This window comes from Solanum stenotomum, chromosome 3, assembly GCF_019186545.1.
Source record: "Solanum stenotomum isolate F172 chromosome 3, ASM1918654v1, whole genome shotgun sequence".
Lineage (NCBI taxonomy): Eukaryota > Viridiplantae > Streptophyta > Magnoliopsida > Solanales > Solanaceae > Solanum > Solanum stenotomum.
In genome coordinates, this window is record NC_064284.1 from 65979076 (window position 1) to 65999820 (window position 20745).

General features: G+C 35.6%; 3 protein-coding genes and 1 long non-coding RNA gene across 5 annotated transcripts; 3 read left to right on the forward strand and 1 right to left on the reverse strand.

The window, feature by feature from the left end:
- Nucleotides 1–628: 628 nt before the first annotated feature.
- Nucleotides 629–3160, reverse strand: LOC125860224 (uncharacterized). Its single transcript, XR_007445830.1, has 3 exons — nucleotides 2977–3160; nucleotides 2808–2915; nucleotides 629–1081 (listed from the first exon to the last, which is right to left on the reverse strand). It is a non-coding gene; the product is annotated as an uncharacterized LOC125860224 (long non-coding RNA).
- A 1955-nt stretch (nucleotides 3161–5115) lies between these two features.
- Nucleotides 5116–8211, forward strand: LOC125858486 (uncharacterized). The gene is made up of 2 exons (XM_049538275.1): nucleotides 5116–5929; nucleotides 6650–8211. The coding sequence occupies exons 1-2, from the start codon at nucleotides 5219–5221 to the stop codon at nucleotides 7931–7933; spliced, it is 1995 nt and encodes a 664-aa protein (XP_049394232.1). The 5' UTR covers nucleotides 5116–5218; the 3' UTR covers nucleotides 7934–8211.
- A 1456-nt stretch (nucleotides 8212–9667) lies between these two features.
- Nucleotides 9668–13404, forward strand: LOC125859673 (4-coumarate--CoA ligase-like 9). The gene is made up of 6 exons (XM_049539465.1): nucleotides 9668–10773; nucleotides 11727–11916; nucleotides 12023–12168; nucleotides 12259–12326; nucleotides 12420–12522; nucleotides 12850–13404. Exons 1-6 carry the CDS (start codon nucleotides 9778–9780, stop codon nucleotides 12967–12969), a joined length of 1623 nt encoding a protein of 540 aa, XP_049395422.1. The 5' UTR covers nucleotides 9668–9777; the 3' UTR covers nucleotides 12970–13404.
- A 788-nt stretch (nucleotides 13405–14192) lies between these two features.
- On the forward strand, nucleotides 14193–20667 carry LOC125859545 (protoporphyrinogen oxidase, mitochondrial). Of its 2 annotated transcripts, none has more exons than XM_049539314.1 (19): nucleotides 14193–14288; nucleotides 14368–14407; nucleotides 14628–14763; nucleotides 14853–14918; nucleotides 15081–15131; nucleotides 15257–15313; nucleotides 16280–16350; nucleotides 16630–16666; nucleotides 16804–16869; nucleotides 17140–17180; nucleotides 17377–17509; nucleotides 17970–18149; nucleotides 18322–18396; nucleotides 18746–18869; nucleotides 18948–19056; nucleotides 19174–19248; nucleotides 19350–19456; nucleotides 19784–19918; nucleotides 20137–20667. In XM_049539314.1, exons 1-18 carry the CDS (start codon nucleotides 14258–14260, stop codon nucleotides 19897–19899), a joined length of 1515 nt encoding a protein of 504 aa, XP_049395271.1. In that variant the 5' UTR covers nucleotides 14193–14257; the 3' UTR covers nucleotides 19900–19918; nucleotides 20137–20667. The 2 variants fall into 2 exon arrangements, with proteins under 2 accessions (XP_049395271.1, XP_049395270.1); XM_049539313.1 differs by having other exon boundaries at nucleotides 20153–20667.
- The last annotated feature ends 78 nt before the right edge of the window (nucleotides 20668–20745 follow it).

Genomic DNA, 20745 nt, shown 5'->3' on the forward strand with positions numbered 1-20745 from the left:
ACGGATTGTTGTCACATTTTGAATGAATTGTTTCTTTTATTTTTGCGTATGGTTAATAACCGAATAACCGAACCAAACCAAACCGAAACCAATAACCACCACACTGATAAATGTATATTATATTTGTTTTGGTTTTGATCATTTTAAAATCGATTAAATTGGTTTTATTTTAATTTTGACCAATAACCAATTCAAACCGACCCGTGAACACCCCTACTTGTCATCAAGACTTAGCTTAATCAGTTGAAAAAGTCCTTTCACTTTTTCTATCACAAGATTTGAGTTTTTCACTTTGCATAGTGTTGAATGATAATTGAACTGACAAATCTTCTTCCAATGAGCTGGCTTTCACATGCCTAAACAGATGCTACAACAATAACCAAATTGTTTATGAAAGCTAAACTTCACCTTTTTTATTTTGACAACTATTCTTCATCTTATATGTGATGAAAATAGACTTCCCTATAAAAAGTCACAACATACGTCTTATCTGGCTTGTTTCATATGTATATACCAAATGTTTTCTTTTATGATTTACAGCAGCAACAACAACAACATAATTTACTGGAACAGTTAAAGAGGAAGAAAAAAAGTAAGCCACTTTGAAAAAACTCATCCAAAGCAATGTTTCGCCTGCGTTAATTTATTATATATTTTGAAGATTATCTACAGAAACATTTCAGGCCAAGCTGCAAATGTATAACATACACATGATGGTAACTAAAAGCAAAAAGATGATAAGCATATACCTGAAAAATTGTACTCTTTCGATCATTTGTAAATCCAACAAAGGAGGATACACCTATATATCGAGCAAAAATGCAATTGCATATGTACAATTGATGTAACTTATTTTGTTGGATTCCACATACTAGTAAGCTCTTCAACGGAAAAGTAACAGTAATGAAGATATAAGAGTCTCTAGCTATTAATGGTGAATGAGGGAAGGTCCTTCAAGAAACTAGCACTAATAACTCATTGCTTATAGCTTTCATTGCAGCGATGATCTCCTTGTAATCTTTTCCATGTAGTCTCATGTTTCACTTTTGGTCCTGATCCTCTTCATATTTCTGCAAGCAACCTTCAAAGAGTTCAGCATCAATGCCACAGAAAAACAATGACACGCACACCAAAGTGAATAGTGGCACGCACACTGTTTTTATACCCACGTCCACGTTCATTATTATATTTCATTTCATTCATAGCAAGAAAGGCGAAAGCCAAGTATCAAATGTCCCATTTTATTTGTAGTTATAAATTCTGGCAAACTAACTCTCTCTGGTAAGCCAGAATATTCCTTTCGTTAACTTCTTTGTATGTTTGGGATGGTGGGAAATAGCGAAAGAAGAGGTTGTCGAAAAAGCTTTTAATAGAGAAAAGAAGATCTTTAGTTTGCTGTATTCCCTGCCATGCTGATAATGTGAGATAAGTAATTCTGACGGACTACACTTGTCGTTTTCTTGCATATCATATCTCCATTAGAGCGAACACTTTTATTAGATTACTTCTTAAATATTGCTGAGGTGTTCACCAAATGGCCACCCCTCCCTCAAAAAAGCTATGGATCACAACATGGTAAGTACTATTAATGTTGCCTCATTCTCTATGCTTCAGAAGAATTTTGGTCCTTGCACATTTTGCACAACAATATGGTATATATTGTTATTTGAACGCTAAAGGTGATAATTGATTGATTTCCTAATGAATGGGTGGTGCACCATGAACTTTCCATACATGCGGTGCAGTACAGTCTTTAAGTACTCCCTTTCTCTTAGATCATCATCAGAATCAAAGATATCTAATATCCTGAGAACAAAAGAGTGATCAATGCAATGTATCGGTTAGCCAATTTTGGTGATGCCACAAACCGGAGAAGCAACTCATAATACACAATTTGCACATGCAGCATCCATCAAGGGTTCCTCTTCTTCCAAGATAAGAGCTTCCAATACTTGGTTTTCATGAGGTTGAGGAGCACGAGACCTGAATAAGTTTAAGGACACCATTTTAACTGTTTCTTGCACCACAGTTTTCCATGAATTTCCCAGCAGCAGAAGTAACACAATCAATGTCTTTTTCTTTCAAATCTTTCGTTGGGTCAGTAAAGTCAAACAAGACACAATACAACTTCAAGTTGTGTTTATCAGAATTTGGTACATCTCTAAAACTCCTCATACGGGGAAACTGTTAGTGTTTACAGCCATGGGAATTCCATCTGCATTATTCAGTCCAAATCACTGCTTATATATTGAACTGGTTGAAGTTCCATCAGGATTTTCTGCTGACTAATTAGACGGTTTCCTAGGAAGCCTATTGAGTATCTGTTTGATCATCACTACAAGATCTGTAAACCCCTCCCTACTTGCTTCACTGATCTAAATACCAATTGAAACGTTTAAACTGCAAAACTAATTAATGACTAAACCAATTGAAAGCAACCCACTAGACCTCACAAATTTCATTATCTTCCCTAAAGGCCTAAAGAAAATTATAAGCTCTATATAATCCATAGTTGTGCCTGACTAATCCAATAAATCTTCTTGTCATCTGAAAAGCAAATCCCGGATATCTAGAGGATTAAAGAAGTCAAATTTCATTAGGGCAAAAAGCTAAAAGATAAACTTTTTCTCACCAAATTCATCTTTCGTTCAGAACCATTTTGTAAAACACAAAATGCTTGATACCGATGAACCAACAAAAACGAACTTATACATCATTCAAAAACATAATAATTTTTTTTTTTCCTGAATCTGAGACCACAATTCCGATTTCTAATATGTAAAAGAAGCAAACTTTGCACTGTGTACCTTGATTGTTTCTTTCAGATGGGGTTCACTAAACTATTCAGCAAGACTCAAATAGACAAAGATCTAGCCAAACTCCAAGAAAGAAGATACTCCTTGAAGTGAAATCACCTGAAAAAGAGTAAAGAAAGGAACTTTAGTAGAAAACAATGGATAAAAGGTTGATGCTTACATTAAAAAGGTATTAGTAGTTTAGTGGATGGATGAGATATAACTATGAGGACTGAAAAAATATTGAAACTTTTTAAAAAAAGGGTCAGTGATAAACAAAATCTGAAAACAGGAAGAAAAGGGGTTGATGGATTAGAACTTAGAAGGATAAAAAATGGTTAGCAGACCTTATGCTTTGTCTCACAATTTTCAATTTGACATGTACTTTGATAATATGTTAAAGAAATGAATCCTCGATTTAATTACTCAACTTTAAAAACTAAATCAAGGGGTTATCGTAGTCCAAAATCATATACGGAGACCAAATAACCATTCACAACTGATGTGATAGAATGAGTCTAGTTTAAATAAAATGAATCTTAAGCCTACTTAATTTTAATAACTAGTTCAAAGAAGTGAGAATTGTTCGAGTTCAACAATATGGAAGTAGTGTAAGTAATGATTTAAATTTGAGGATCACATAATTCATTACTATAATTATCTACACTTATTTCTTCTGTCTTATATATTTTGGATATTTGTCGAATCTAAACTACTTTCTTCACATGGCCATATCCTCTAATGAGTGTGATAGGTTCGTGGAGAAATTTTATTGTGGTCCATGCCTCGGTCGATTCATAGTATTAATAATGTAATAATTTAATTATCAATTACAGTATGTTTTTAGCAAAATTACGATGTACATGGATGCACATATCTTATCTTTACTCCTAAAGATAGAGATGATAGGTATATAATCGTTATCATAAAAAAAACAATGAAATAAATAAAAGATCTTCACTCTTAATCAAATTTAACTCATTACATGTGTAACAATCTGTAATACTTTAATTTATTTTTTTATAAATTTTGGCTCCGACACTAATTACTTAAAGAAAAAAGAAAAATAAATAGAAAATAGTTATTGTCAAACCAACCATGACGTGGAAAGCATTAGGGAAAACTCATTTTGGTACAGCACTAGTCATGACTTGGTTTTTTGTATCATTATATTTGTTTGGTTTTTTTCCATTGTCAACACAAACGTTTGCCCAATCAAAATACATTTTTGCTTCTTCCATTGTTTTGGTCTTTTTCCAATATAGTCTATAGTAATATTCAATAGACAATAATAGACCATAATTATAACGTGTGATTCGCAGACTATTATATAATAAAAATTTTATTCGTACGCATCATAGAGTCAGAGGTTATAACTAAGATTATAACGACTATGAGTTATCTTGAGTTTCGTTTAGTTGGGTGAAATAATTCCAAAGGGACCATTAACATTTGATCCGACAACAACATTATAACAGAGTCCCGCGGTCTTTATAGTTTTGGCGCCCTCTTCATTAGTCATTAGTCACTTTCACCTTTCCCAATTATCTATGTATCTATAAAATTTCACATTTCAATGAGAATCTTTCTCCCTTTTCATCAACATCTTTAATCCTTCTTACTAAATTTTCTCTGATTTTGTCCTCTTTTTCTGTTTCTACCTCCATGCATTTACTCCTCTTTTTCTTCAATTGTTATGTTGTAAATTATCCTCCATTTTCTTTGTGGTTAAGCACAGAACAGATCCATCTTGTAGTAAGGTAAGTATTTCAAGTTTTCATTTTTTTTGCTTCTACTTTTTCATCCATAAAAATTGCTTCTTTCTAGTTTCTAGTTGGTATTCTCATTTCTATTCATTGTGTGTACTCTAAGCTTTAAAGTTTCTAGCTTTTTTCTTTGGAGGTATATTCACCTTTACTCTCTTTCTTCTCCTCTTTTTTTTGTTTTTTTTTGGCTTGAAATCTTGTAGGGTCTTGTCTCATAATGATATATTTGAGGAATTTGTTTGTGGGTTAATCTCTTTTTGGTCTATCTTATCTTCAACTATTAATTTAATGTTGTATATTCTTGTTGCATAATCATTAATGACCTGTTCTGAGCAAAAGATTGGCTCTTTTCCTGAGTAAAATCCCTGAAAGAGTAGTTGGGATCTTTTTGGTTAATAAAAATCACTTCTTTATTGGTAAACTTTTTTCTGGTTTAGCACTCATCCCGCTCCTAAGCTAAGGATAAAGAGTCTTTCTTGTGTGTTTTAGTCTTTACGGGAATGATTCACATATGTTGGTTGAGAATTTGTTGATAGTGACTTTTTCACGTTCTAGGTAGGCTACTATTTGTTTTTTGTTGATCGAGCTGGTTTCCCTCATTTCACTCGTCAAGCCCTCTTCACGAACTTGTACAATCGTTTGTAAGCATTCGTTTAAATGCCTCCTACATACTTACCGCTTCGTTGGGAGAGTACTGGAGACCAATGGTGGTATGCTTCACCAATTGATTGGGCAGCTGCAAATGGTCACTATGATTTGGTGCGTGAGCTTCTTCGCTTAGATGGAAATCACCTTATCAAGCTCACTTCACTACGTAGGATCAGACGGCTCGAGTCTGTTTGGGATGATGAAGAGCAATTTGATGATGTTGCTAGATGTCGGTTACAGGTTGCAAGGAAGCTTCACCTTGAATGTGAAACCAAGAAAGGGAAAAATTCCCTACTTACAGCTGGCTATGGTGGATGGCTACTATATACTGCTGCCTCTGCTGGAGACCTGGATTTTGTTCGAGAGTTGCTCGAAAAAGACCCCCTTTTGGTCTTTGGAGAAGGGGAGTATGGTGTCACTGACATATTATATGCTGCTGCTAGGAGTAAAAACTGCGACGTGTTTAAGGTTTTGTTTGATTTTGCTATGTCTCCAAGGTTTATAGCGCGCGGTGGCAGAGGTTTAGAGGAACAGATTGGGGAGATTCCATCTGCTTATAAATGGGAGATGATGAATAGAGCTATTCATGCAGCTGCTAGAGGAGGCAATCTTATGATACTGAAGGAGCTTCTTGTTGACTGCTCTGATGATATATTGGCTTACAGAGACATTCAGGGTGCAACTCTCTTACATACGGCTGCTGGCAAAGGCCAGGTCGAGGTAGGATTTGTTTGATAATTATCAGTTTAAGCTTTTGCATATTTTTGATTCTTGGTTCTTACAAATCAATACAGCATACAGGCAACTAACATACTGTGTATGTGCTTACTACTTGTATAGCATGATTGACTGCTAAATTAGTATTCAGTAGTCTAAGTGCAACAACTCAGTAACTTTTCTATCTTAATCAGTCACTTTATACCTCAAAAGTTATTAGTCTTCAAAAGTTTCAACCATGAGGTTTTGACATAAGCACTCATATTAGTATGAAGTGGTAAAACCAAGAATCATCTTGCTTTGCACAATTTCTTGGGAACTTCTATACTGTTATTGAGTATGCAGAAATTTCTCCTGATAGGATTTCTGAGTTGCAGATTTCGTAGGTGTTGCCCGTCTCAGTTCGATATTTGTCATGTTAGATGAATAGTTGCTTTTACTAATTTATAGTTATAGGAGGGTTTAAGTTAGTACTAAACAGTGATGCATACTATTTGCGGAGTAAGAGAAATAGGAAATCCATTATTAAAAAAGAGAAGTTTAAGCTGGATTTTCAGATATCCTATTTTCATCTAATAGTAAATGATTGATCTTTGTTGCTGTGGTCATTTATTCTTGTTATGTTTTTCATCTCTGAACGACACCTCAAAACAAGCTTTTAGATATTGTTAGAGATGTGGCTGCAAATCTGCAGTATGCTAATGTTAATGGTTACGGTTGCAGGTTGTTAAATATCTTTTAAAAAGTTCGGATATTATTGACTCCATAGACAACCAAGGCAACACTGCACTACATGTGGCTGCTTGTAGGGGCCAATTAGCTGTTGTCGAAGCTCTCATTGTTGCTTCACCTTTGTTGATCCATTCAAAAAACAATGCTGGAGAAACATTTCTTCATGTTGCCATTAGTGGTTTCCAAACGCCTTATTTCCGCAGATTGGACCATCAAATCGATCTCATGAAGCAATTAGTTTGTGGAAAAATTCCCAATGTTGAAGAGATTGTTAATGCTGAAAACAATGACGGTAGAACTGCTCTTCATTTGGCTGTCATTGGAAATATTCATTCTGAACTTGTGGAGTTACTTATGACTGTCCGATATATTAATGTCAATACTCGTGATAAGGATGGAATGACACCACTTGATATCCTGAAGCAACGGCCACGTTCTGCTTCATCAGAGCTACTTACAAAGCAGTTGATATCTGCAGGGGGGATTTTCAGTCATCACGATTATTCTGCAAGAAGAGTTGTTGCATCCCATTTAAAGATGCAAAATATAAATAGCAGTCCTGGAACTTCTTTTAGAATCTCGGACACTGAAATATTCTTATATACGGGCATTGAACATGCATCAGATGGCAGTAGAAATGCTGAGCTGAGTCATCCCTGCACGAGTCCTGATACCTTTTGTTCTACAAATGGTAAGAAACCTGGTTCCTCAAATGATGCAGCACAAAAACTGAAACGCTTCTTCCATTGGCCAAAAATTAAGAAAAGAGATAGTAAGAGAGTCAAGATATTGGTGGATCAAAGTTCTGCTAGTAATTCAGATGTGGCACCAGTTACTCTACGAGAAAGGTACTCAAAGCCCTCATCACTTCCGAACCACAAAAGGACTCTCTCTGCTAGTAGTAACCTTCCAAGTCCGACAGCAAAGAAGAAATTTGCTTCAGGACTAGTAAACGGTGTCATGCAGGCCATACCACATCTTAGCCTCCCTCGTAGATCATCTCGTGCAAGTTCATTCTCAATTTCATCACTGTCTTCACGCAGTTCTATGGACAAACAAAAAGCAATTGTAACTGACACTGAGCTTGCTGGACCTTCTTGTTCTCATCAATCAGAGGGTGCACCATCAGACTCGATACACAAACAAAGCGCAGGACATAAAAGGTTGGTGAACCAATATTTGTGTTTTGGTGCTTCAGGACGACCTGTCAAGGCTCCTTCAACTGGTATGCAGCCATATGACATCCATGAGCGGTCTGCCCTATCCGCAGCTTGACAATGCTGGTTCTAAAAGGCGAAAAGAAGTACATGTGATGGCCTATATGCATGGACTTCAACAGTTTGCAGGTGAGTGAGCTCCTTTCCTGATAATTTTCATGGTCGATGTGTCCGCATGAGCTACTAACATATGAAATATTTCTCTGAATTAGTCCTTTTTATTGGAGAAGAAAATGTAAATATGTTTGTAGCTGTAACAAAATGACTTTGTTTCTGTACCTACTTGAGTAGTTGGATGTAATAAGAAACTTCCTCTTCAGCTGGTTGAACAAATTTCTCTACAAATTTGAGTCTTGAATAAGGTAATGTAGAAGGTTCATATTTGCCCGTGAAATATGCGAAATGATTTCCCTATAATAGTTAGGGTCAATCATGTCCTTACTGTTATAAAAATGACTAATTTTGCCAAACGGCTGATTGTTAGAGACTAATTAATCTCTAATTACTGTGTAAACAACAACATTATACCCAATATTATCCCAGATCATCGACTCAAGTTGATAAAAATGCTAATATTGCGGTTGGAAGAAAAGAAAGAAAAAGAAGATTGATTCTCTTATTACATAAGAGAGTTTACGCTGAAGCAGTCACGTCTTCACATTAAATTTGCGCAAACAAAAAGTAATTAACAACTTAAATATTTAAAAATTATAATAAAATTTAATCAACTTTTTAAATTTTATCTATATCACATTAATTAAAATAAAAAATACTAAGATATTAGACCCGTACTAGCACGAGCACCGTGTCTAATACTAATGATAAGTGATAGTCACGTTTAGCAATAAAAAAAATATTCATATTCTTAATAGCAACTTAAGTTGATTCTCAAACTGTCAAACATCAACATTAAAATAGCATTATCTTTGATGGTATGCGTTATGACTTGGTCTCTTCAACTTCTCAAGTGTCAAATGCTTGAATTTATACATTTTTTTTTATCGCATAAAAAATCACAGTTATTATCTTTCGAGTGCGTATATGGTAATTTATTTATGTATAGTAACTCATATATCATATAAAGGCAAATTTACGTGATAAGCTCGATTGTGGAGGCATTGACAGATCCTAACTTTCTTTATGAAATATCTAAATTTTCTATCAATTGAAGTTCGATCAAATTTAGAAAAATCATTATAGATAAATAATATACATGAAAAAGTAAGACACTTGAAAAAAATTACGAATTCCCCTAACTTATAAGTAATAAATATTGGATATATTAATTCTCTAGATTGATTATGATTTAGAAAAAAGTAAACTTCGATAATCTTAATTTAAAATTGGAGAAAATGATCAAAATAGTCCTTAATGTATGGACTTAGATTGATTTGGTCCCTCATATATGTAGCTTATGGAAAAGCTTCGTTATCTATGTTAAAAACTTATCAATTTAGTCTTTCACCCTAAAACCCTAACGACACAAAAAAATTATGTCAAATTAAACAAAAACAGAAATGTGCAACTCACGTGACATACAAAACAAAAACAAAACATATGCTACCAGAAATACAAAACAATTGAACACGTCTCGTACTCACGTGACATACAATTTTATTCATCTTATAGAGTTTCAATTGAAATTAAACACGTCTCATACTCAGACAAAACATTTATTTAATTCATCTTATAAAGTTTCAATTGAAATTGAACAAAGCTCGTACTTTTTCCGGAAGAAAACAAAGACAAAACATATGCTACCAGAAATAATTTAAATACTGGACACTTGACTGTACGTCTCTAACAACCACTAATTTAGTTGGAGTCTCTCTTCCAACTCCGACACAAGGTGTCCCCGACGTGAAATCGCCGGAGCTACCGCAACACAACTACTTTCCTCCTATGGACAACTCAAGTTCATCATCTTCCGTCGACCCAAATAGCGGATTCTCTTCAAAAACCAAAACTTTCCATAGTCTCCGACCACCACTCCTACTTCCTCCAATGTCTTCTCCTCTTTCCGCTGCTTCTTATGCACTATCTCTCCAACACAACACTGAAGACACCGCCTTTATCGACTCATCCACCGGTCGCCATATCTCCTTCTCCGATTTCCGGCAACGTGTTGTTTCCTTAGCTTCTTCCATTCAGAATACACTCCGTCTTTCCAAAAACGACGTAGCTTTTGTTCTTTCTCCAAACTCAACTCATATTCCGATTCTGTACTTTTCTCTTCTCTCCCTCGGTGTTGTAATCTCTCCTGCTAATCCCCTCAGCACAGAATCTGAGCTTTTGCGACAGATTAAGTTAACGAAACCTGTAATCGCGTTTGCTACATCGAGAAACTTCCAGAAGCTTCCGAAATTGAAACACCCAACTGTTCTAATCGATTCGCCGGAGTTCGAATTGATGATGAGGAACACTGAATTGAAGTTCGAAACAGTGGAAGTGAATCAATCGGATTTGGCGGCGATTATGTATTCGTCGGGGACTACAGGGGAGGTAAAGGGGGTGAAGCTGACTCAACGGAATTTTATAGCAAGTATTGCGAATTACCATGCTCAGAGACCGGAGAGGGATTCGCCGGCGGTGATGTTGTATACGGTGCCGTTGTTTCATGTGTTTGGTTTTCATTACTTTTTGAAATCGGTAGCTTTAACTGAGACTGTGGTGGTGATGGAGAGATTTGATTTGAAGAAAATGTTGAAGACGGTAGAGGATTTCAGGGTGACACAATTAGTGGTAGCTCCGCCGGTTGTGGTGGCGATGGCTAAAGGAAGTGTTACTCATGGCTATGATTTGAGTTCATTAGAAGCCGTTGGCAGCGGCGGAGCTTCACTTGGGAAAGACGTTATGCAAGCATTTGCAGACAAGTTTCCAAAGATCATATTATTTCAAGTAAGTGCAAACGAGTTAAAAGAGATTCAAGGTCTTATATATATACGACCATATATGTATAATATAACTTTTTTCCGCAATGAACCTCCTTTTGCACTTAAATTTGTATAAAGTTGAATAAATAGGTATATGTGTCTTACGTGGCATGATATGATGTCACGTAGGATGTGAATTGTCGCGGACGACACCAAGTAAGACATGTGTGTCTATTTGTTCAACTCTATACAACTTTAATTGTCTACCTGTGCACACTCAAAGTTGGAGGATAGAAATATCACATGAACCATTAGTTTTGAAATGACAATGTATAGGCATAAATGATACATAGGATTCATATAGTGTAGCACTGATGATTCATATGTGCTGGTAACTAGTGTAGCACTTGAGGGAGAAGTTGATAACTTTTTTAATAGTCGAAAAATATCTGAGGGCCAGTGATCCACGGATCAAAACTTGTGGATAATGAACTCGTTTATTTATTCTTCTCCACTGAAATACGAGTTTTTTTATTAGCTGTGAGGTTAGAATTCCATGAAATGGGTCTAATCTGCACATTACGAGCTGTGTCATTAGCACTAGACCGAAGCATTGAGTCAGACGAGTTGATATTTTTAACTGATTGATATAAACCAGTTTCTGGCTAAGCTAAGGAATATCCGAGAAACACTTGAGAGCCAGTTTCGCACGGTTCAGGAACAATGAATAATGACTCCATCCTTTTACCCTTCTTCAATTAAATTCCCAAGATTTTTGTCCGCAACAAACAGGGTCCGGACTCATGATGTGTGTCTGTAATCCACATATTAAGATCATGAACTGCAAGGTTAACGGCTAGACCAAAGTCCTAGGGACGGACTACTTCATATTTAACTGATTCATGTAAACCAGTTTCTGGCTAAGCTAAGGAATTGTTTTTTTCTAACATGGAACTGAACTTGAGTCTTGAATTTGAGGGATATGGACTAACTGAAACGGCCGGAGCAGCATTTCGGGCTGCAACTACTGAAGAAATGCTTCGTCAGGGTTCTGTAGGAAGGTTACTGGCAAATACTGAAGCAAAAATTGTAGATCCAGACACTGGGATTGGTCTACATCCTGGTGAGCAAGGAGAGCTCTGGATCAAAGGTCCAACCATTATGCAAGGTAACTTCAATTGCTTGACGGAATGATGTTTAACAGAAAGCTCGAATTCAACTTGTTTGGAATTGAGGCATAGTTCATTATCAACAATACTGTAATATTTTTTCAGGTTACATCGGTGATCCGAAGAACACTTCTGAAACTCTAATGCCAGGTGGGTGGTTGAGGACTGGTGATCTTTGTTATATTGATCATCATGGGTACCTTTTTGTCGTAGACAGGCTGAAGGAGCTAATCAAATATAAGGGATACCAGGTTCCATTGCTACCTGCATTTGTAACCTTTTAAGTTCTTATGCACCTTACGTTGGAAATCCCTCCCTACTTATTCATTCTTGATTTTCAGGTTCCTCCTGCTGAACTAGAACAACTTCTTCAATCCCACCCTGAAATAGTAGATGCTGCTGTCATACCGTAAGATTTTGCATTTTCGTTTTCAGACAACTAAGCTAAGGCATATCATTTGCACACTGCAAGAAATGAATCTTTATGAACAAATTGTGGCAGATATCCTGATGAAGAAGCTGGTCAACTGCCCATGGCGTTTGTTGTGAGACGTCCCCAAAGCGCTCTTGACGAAGAACAAGTGATTGATTTTATTTCAAAACAGGTGCTTCCTTTGACTATTTGCTCTGAGCTATTTCTCGTTCTCCGTCATAAAAATCTGCTCCCTCCGTTATAATTTGAGTGATTTAGTTGACGCGACACAAATACTTTTTTGAAGCTTGCGGACACATTCTTTTTGACACAAAGTAGAAAGAAAAACAAGATACTTAGATTGAAACGAAGGGACTAATAATTTGACTACCATTTTAGCTCAAAAATCTCAAGTATGAAAGTGAAATGCATTGTCGATAAAGGCAGATTGTAGTTGAACTAAATAAGAATCGACTGGCGTGCTTGCCCACAACATAATTGTGCATATGTTTTGTTGCAGGTTGCTCCATATAAGAAAATAAGGCGGGTGGCATTTGTTAGCTCCATACCAAAAAGTCCATCTGGGAAGATATTAAGAAAAGAATTAAAAAGGATTCATTTACCAGGATCTAAGTTGTAATCAAGTGTTTTTTCTTGCACATTATTTCAAGGCAGGATTCTCCATTGTTTCATCTGATTTAAGGACATCAAATTTGCTGAAGAACGTCGTTGGTTCTATTTTCTTGCAACAAAAGGTTTTACTGTAGCAACCACGGAGATCACTGTGTTCGTGCAAGGACAGACATACAAGTTTTATAGCACTTTGCTTATACGCAAAGAAGAAGAAAATCAGAATGCGAAGTTATCAGCTTCTCAGAGGAGACTAGTTGTTCGCAAACGCGGTCAGCATTGGAGCCACACTACACCATGAATTGGTGCTTCTAGCAACACAACTTGATCTTTAAACCTTGTACAAACGAATATGACTGCAGCCACTTGAAATGTCTTAATGTAACTTGGACCAGACCTGAATGTTCAAATAACTTCTGTGGAGTTAAGGCTAATACGTTTTTCATGTGCCAATAATTTTTTTAATTATTTAAAAGTGCACATATTAATTGAAGGCTGTTTTTACATTTGAAAAATATATACATTAATCCAACTCATTTCTAACAATTGATTTAACATCAAGGGTGCTTATTATCACATTCCAAATGTGAACGAGTATTGTTTCTCAAACCCAAAATGTTAAAAGGGGATAAAGTGGGGCATTTTTATGATAAATTTGGTTGAGTAATTTTATTAGAAAAAGATTTCTAAATTGAATGACTTTATCAATATAAAATAAAAGTCAATGATTTTGTTACATAATCTTGTATAGTTGAATGTAGGGTTTGTTCGAAATTGAATCGAAAAAAAGTTATTGATTTATCACTAATGTGTTATTGGTTTAGCAGTTTTGATTTTTTTATTTTTTTTTATTATCGATTCTTAACGGTTTGATTTTTTTTCTTAACGGTTATGCGATAACCTAATAATAAATTAAATAATTATATTTATATCATTTTGTATAAAAGTTGCTTGACTTAGAGTTTAGTTTTCTACTTTTATTTATTGTTGTTTCAAGCTACAATTTATTTAACCATGTAAAAGTGTTTGTTTTTTATCAATATGTAATTTGTGAACTAGTGCATTATTCATTTGATTTGTTACCTTATTTCTAATAAGTGATTTTTAATAACTTTTTTTTTTTTTTTTATGTCAATCAATATGTTAATGATTCTATAATGATTTAGCATATATAAATTTCAAAATGGAACCAAATCCATCAATACATATGTCATATATTGACATTGTCTTTTTAAGGCATTTGACTTGTCTTGGCTGGGCATTTCACTTTTCCCCAAATTTTGCACTTTTGGGTTCCGATGGCTCCATCTGCCGGAGAAGATAAACAAAGTAATCTTCTCTATCTCCATGTAAGTCTCCACAATTCCACTATATCCCAAGCAAAATTGACGCTTTTTTTTTTGTGTAGATTGTCCCAAGAGAGTTGCAGTCATTGGTGCTGGCGTCAGGTATCTTTAGCTTCTGCAATTGTTTTATCATATCAGTTTAACTTTACCTAATTTTCCAATTCTCTTCGCCATCATAGCTAACAATGCAAGTTTGTTACTCATATCATCGTATTGTTGTTCAAGTATTTTGCTAGTAAACTCTTAAAGCTTCAATTTTCATTTTCCGTTTTGATCCTTTTTACTTTTTAAGTTGATGCCACTAACTTATTTAATATTCAAGTGGACTTGCTGCAGCATACAAGTTGAAAATTCATGGCTTGAATGTCACAGTATTCGAAGCAGAAGGGAGAGCTGGAGGGAAGTTACGAAGCCTGAGTCAAGATGGGATAATATGGGATGAAGGCGCAAATACTATGGTATGTTAATTCCTAATTTGCCTTTGAATTTTGTGCATTGTTTCCAATTTGGATAAACTAGTAAACAAGTATCTTTTGACCTTATGCAGACTGAAAGTGAAGGTGATGTCACATTTTTGCTTGATTCGCTTGGACTCCGAGAAAAACTACAATTTGTAAGGGTTACTGCTTTAACTATGTGTTATAACCTTTGAAAGAAGCCCTTGATTCATTTTTGAACTATGGGATAAGCTTTAGAGTCTTGAAAATTTTGATGACTTTAGACTTTAAGCTGAGATTCTAACTGAAAACTGCTTCTCCATGCTTTCACTCTGCAGCCACTTTCACAGAACAAGCGCTACATTGCCAGAAATGGTACTCCTACTCTGGTTAGTTTTGTCCATGGAAAGCTTATTAACTTGCATGTTTCTCTGCACTGTTCAGCTTTACTTGCATTCTCCTGCTTTTGGAGTTTTGTGATAAGTCATGTTCTAAGCTGGGTTTTTAATTCCAGATACCTTCAAATCCAATTGACCTGATCAAAAGCAATCTTCTTTCCACTGGATCAAAGGTATGTGGGTCATCCTACCTTCCTGATTTAGATATAGATTTTCATAAACTCATGTTGAGTCTTTCAACTTGCTTCTTTGGGAAGTGTCAGTGAAACATCAAAGTTCAAACAGGATTGCAATCTTATATCTCCTTATCTTCAAGTTTTGTTGTTAACCTGTTTGAAGTTTGAATGATGAGTTTATTTTTACCATAGCTTAGCGAGATTTGTGTACCAAAATTTACTTCTCATGTTAAGCAATATAGCTTCTTTGCAGATCCCCTCAGAACTGTCTGTAAAATGCAATTTCTTGCTGTTTTAATAAAATGAGGGTTTATAGTGATTTCGAGATAAAGACATGATAAATTGCCTGCATAAGCTTAATAATTGTAATTGGCAATTTGCCTGTATACATTTAGGTGATTGTTTCTACCAATCAACAGTTTCTTGAGGCAAATACACTTGGGGCTTTAATTTTTGGAAATATCATGAATTTTTTTAATTTTTTTTGAGAATGATATCTTGAAATACATATCATCTCAAAAAATGGCTTAACCGATTAGGTGAATTTTTGACAGGTAGACCCAAATATCAGTGAAAATATGTGGTTGGTCCAAGTGATTTAGACATTGTACTTCTGGATATAGTATCATATTCCGAAAATATTGGTTTCTGAAGTTAGGTCTTTGGAGACAACCTTGGAAATTGTTCTTTTGGAGTTCAAATATTGTCTATAGCTTTTTGGTGAGTCAAAGGAACGTCAGAACTTAGATCAAAAGCCAGAACAACTTGAATTCTATGTTTGTCATGACATCAGACTTGAAGTGATTATTAACAGTGGATAGTGTAGTGAAGACCTTGATAAAAATATATATACCATATTTATATTCCGTTTTCATCTTATGTCTCATTTATTTCTATCCTTTTGTGAGCAATGATGGTTAACTTTCAAGAATATTGTCTTATAAGATAGCTTAATAACTGCAGCTTCAGATGCTTTTCGAGCCACTTTTGTGGAAGAATAAAAAGCTTACAAAGGTGTCTGACGAACACGAAAGGTACAAGATATTATACCCGAGCTAGTACTTTCCATGTGCTTTCTTTTATTCCCTCCTTAAATCTAGCCTCTTCCCGTTGCTTATAACAGCAATTACCACTATAGTGTCTGCATGGACATATTGTCTGTTCCATAATCTACATATATTCTTATGGTGATTTTTATTACTAGCTGCATCATATTCGCATGCTTTTGAACTTAGTCAATCTAGTAGTCTTTCGACTGCCAAATAAATCATAAGGGCAAGTTTAATTGACATACCAATCCATATTATATGCAGTGTCAGTGGATTCTTCCAGCGTCATTTTGGAAAGGAGGTTTTTGCTTACCTTTGATTGACTTTGCCTCTATGCTCCTTGAATCTTCTGATGTTCCATTACAAAAGAAAATCTCGCTGTATATAATAACTTTAATTAAATACCTAATATCCATTTGTTTTCTTGTTACCTCCTAGGTTGTTGACTATCTAATTGACCCTTTTGTTGCTGGAACATGTGGTGGTGATCCTGACTCGCTTTCAGTGAGTATTTGTCTATATTGCTTGTTTGTCTGTCCTATATTTTTTTAACACAAACCTCAGAGAGGATAAGATAATGGGGTCAATATGCCATTGTATAGTTACACAATTTCTCCTACAATTAAGTAAAAAGGGTAAACTGGGGGAGGACAATGTAAACTTGACATGTAGCTAGTATATTGCATGAGCCATAGATTTAGGTCATGACTTGTTATCTTACGCGTCATTCTGGCTATCACTCCAATTTCATTGTTTTCTTTCCTTTTGACACAGATGCACCTTTCGTTTCCAGAGTTGTGGAATTTAGAGAAAAGGTATGTACTTCCAAATTTCCGCCATCACATGGGTTTGCAATCATTCTCCTTGCTTCCTTCTCCCACAGTTGCAGAGGTGCTACTGTAAAACACTTCTTGTTGATAGAGGATGCAATTTGTTGAGCAAACTCCTTGCAAAAAAATAAATAATCAACCAAATAGCCCTCTTATGGAATTTGGTGTCAATACTTTCTAGGTTTGGCTCAGTCATAGTTGGGGCAATTCGATCCAAGTTATCACCTATAAAGGAAAAGAAACAAGGGCCACCCAAAACTTCAGTAAATAAGAAGCGCCAGCGGGGGTCCTTTTCATTTTTGGGCGGAATGCAAGTAAGTATACTTTTGTTCTCTTTTTCTTCATGCATTGAAGGTAAAGGGCAGAAAATTTGAATTTTTACAACCACATCTTTTATGCATCATGTATCATTTCAGGGTCAGCCATCTATTTGATTCCACAGATGACTTGTCTAATATTTCAGCATGAACTTCACACACTAGATCTGACTTGTAAATCTTGTCCCTGTCTGGGTGATTTCTTACTTTTAAGTTTTAAGTTTCTAACATAAGAGGTAGGTGTAAAGGGATGATATACCAAACTCGACTACTTCGACTCATTCTCTTTATCTTTTCTCATGAAAAATATTATTCTTAATGATAGATTATATCTCTTTAAGTGAAAGATAAATGAGTAGTCGACTATTGGCATCACTTACGTCTTATAGAAACTCGATCCTGTGATTTCTGTTAGTTATCTTTCATCCTAGTGTTATCTCATCCAAATGTTTTGCAGACACTTACTGACGCAATATGCAAAGATCTCAAAGAAGATGAAGTTAGGCTAAACTCTAGAGTTCTGGAATTATCTTGTAGCTGTAGTGGGGACTCTGCGATAGATAGCTGGTCAATTTTTTCTGCCTCACCACACAAGCGGCAAGCAGAAGAAGAATCATTTGATGCTGTAATTATGACGGTGAGACACTGGAATGATTGATTCCTTGTATTTTCTTTGATTCAACTAGCTTCATTCAATCTCAGTCTCATGACATGTGATTGTTCAATTCTTCTAATGACGGACTCTTGAATACCTGAGTCCTGTGCAGATGTTAAATGTTGCCGTTATTGACTATGCTTCTGTAAATTAGGCCCCTCTCTGTGACATTAAGAGTATGACGATTGCTAAGAGAGGAAATCCATTTCTGCTCAACTTTATTCCTGAGGTTTGTGCTTCTGTGGTCATTTGGTGTTTTGTATAGTATAGGCATTCTTGCTTTGTAGAATAACCTCATGTCAGCAAATGAAAATGTCTTTCCACATGATATGCACTCATTTCCTCAGTTAATGCTTTAATTCAAGTGAACTTTTAAAGTAAGTCAGTCTCAGCTCCTAGAGGAGAAAGTTGCACAAACACTATATCTACCTGGAACCCTATTTTCTGTTAGTGTATCTTGAGAAGAGTTATTATATGAAGGGTCAAGTCTGAAACTATATGTTATGTACTGTGTATTTGTGCATGAACTGTTATGTTCATTGGCACTGTTGCAGTCTAGCTGAGCATACGATGTGCAGGTCGATTATGTACCACTATCTGTTGTTATAACCACATTTAAGAAGGAGAGTGTAAAGCATCCCCTTGAGGGTTTTGGAGTGCTTGTACCCTCCCAGGAGCAAAAACATGGTCTGAAGACACTAGGTAATGCTTAGGTATTATGTTAAGAAGTGTAGGTAGCTGGAAACTGCTGTGCCCTTATTACTTCTGCACTGCACGCAGGCACCCTCTTCTCTTCTATGATGTTTCCAGATCGTGCACCCAACAATGTCTATCTCTATACTACATTTGTTGGTGGAAGCCGAAATAGAGAACTCGCGAAAGCCTCGAGGTTTCTATAATTTCAATTTGGTTGCAGTCTCTTTTACTTTGTCCCTATTATACTTAATGATGATGTTGCTGTCGACTTTTCCAGTCAAATAAAAATGTTGGATTCTTGTATTCACAGGACTGAGCTGAAAGAGATAGTAACTTCTGACCTTAAGCAGTTGTTGGGTGCTGAGGGAGAGCCAACATATGTGAAGTACGTGAATTCTTAGTATATAGCTGATCTTATTCAAGCGTCTGCAAGCTTTGCTTTAAAAATTTGAGATTTTGAAAAACTGGTTATTTCTTTACTTGTAGTCATGTATGCTGGAATAAAGCATTTCCGTTGTACGGGCATAACTATGATCTAGTCCTAGATGCAATTGACAAATTGGAGAAAAATCTTCCTGGATTATTCTATGCTGGTAATATTTCAATTTTCCTTACTTGAAATATCTTCTTTTCTTCCCCTAGATGCAGCTTCTTTGCAACGAGTAAGGTTCGCAATGTACTCTACTGTAGGCCATGTATCATGTAACCTTTAGCTTAGTAAATATTGTATTCTTATGTTTGAGATCACCTTTGTGTGATTCAAAGCCAAATATACTTGTTGAATTCTTTAGCCTAGCCTATGCCTACTTAGCATTGATGTGCTTGGCATGAAAGCTGAAGCTGAGTTGAGTTTCCACCGACTTAAATCCCAGCTAATAAATTATTGCTTCTCTACTTTGACATGAGTTCTGCCATGGTAGGTAACCACAAGGGAGGATTGTCAGTTGGCAAAGCACTATCTTCTGGATGTAATGCAGCAGATCTTGTTATATCATATCTTGAAGCCGTTTCAACGGACACCAAAAACCATAGCTGAAATCTATTCTCTCATGCAGGTAATACTACATCTCTCTCATTCTCTCTCTGTTGTTAGTTTTTCTACATTTTAAGTATCTCATCTTGTTACAGCTGAAACAACATTCCCTTTCCTCCACCTCATTTTCTATTTTTTCAATTGGAGTACAAGTTCCCTGTTGCCAAATTTGCGACTGCTTTACATACGGAATTTTGCTCATTACCTTATGCTGATTGCTAATTCCATCTCAAATCCTAGCACTCATTTCCTGCAGCTTGCTGTTCTTTGTTCCACAAAATTGTTTAACTTCACGACGAGGAGCAACTTTAACGTGCAGCCAGTGACGCAGCTCAAGCATGAAACTGTCTTTCAAAGAGGAGTTGCATTTCTGGAAAATGAAGTGTTCACATGTTTAATTTACACACCTGTTATGGTAGTTGTCAGTGTTACTAATAGATGTTGGTGAATTTTTAGCAAATTTTCTTTCCTTGCTTTTACACCATACTCAAGGTAACCAGTCACTTCCCTTTAAATGTGTGCCCAATAAGAGCAACAGTTTCTTTCTTTTTTTTTTTTTTTTTGGTCAAAAGAGCAAAAAAAAGATAGTGCTTACTGTTAACTTGCCACAGTACAACAAAGTAGAAAAAGATACTTGTGAGCATAAGAAAAGGGCACATTTCAAGTTCATAAATTAATAGATTTTTGATAGTGATGGATGTAAAGTTATGTAGTTCAAGTACAGTTCACGAAATAATTTTACTAGAGGATGTACCTACTTATGATACTCGATTTGGCTTTAATAATTTTAGATAATTATGATATCTTTAACATAATAAATTTTAAAAATCTTATAGTCACAAAAATATT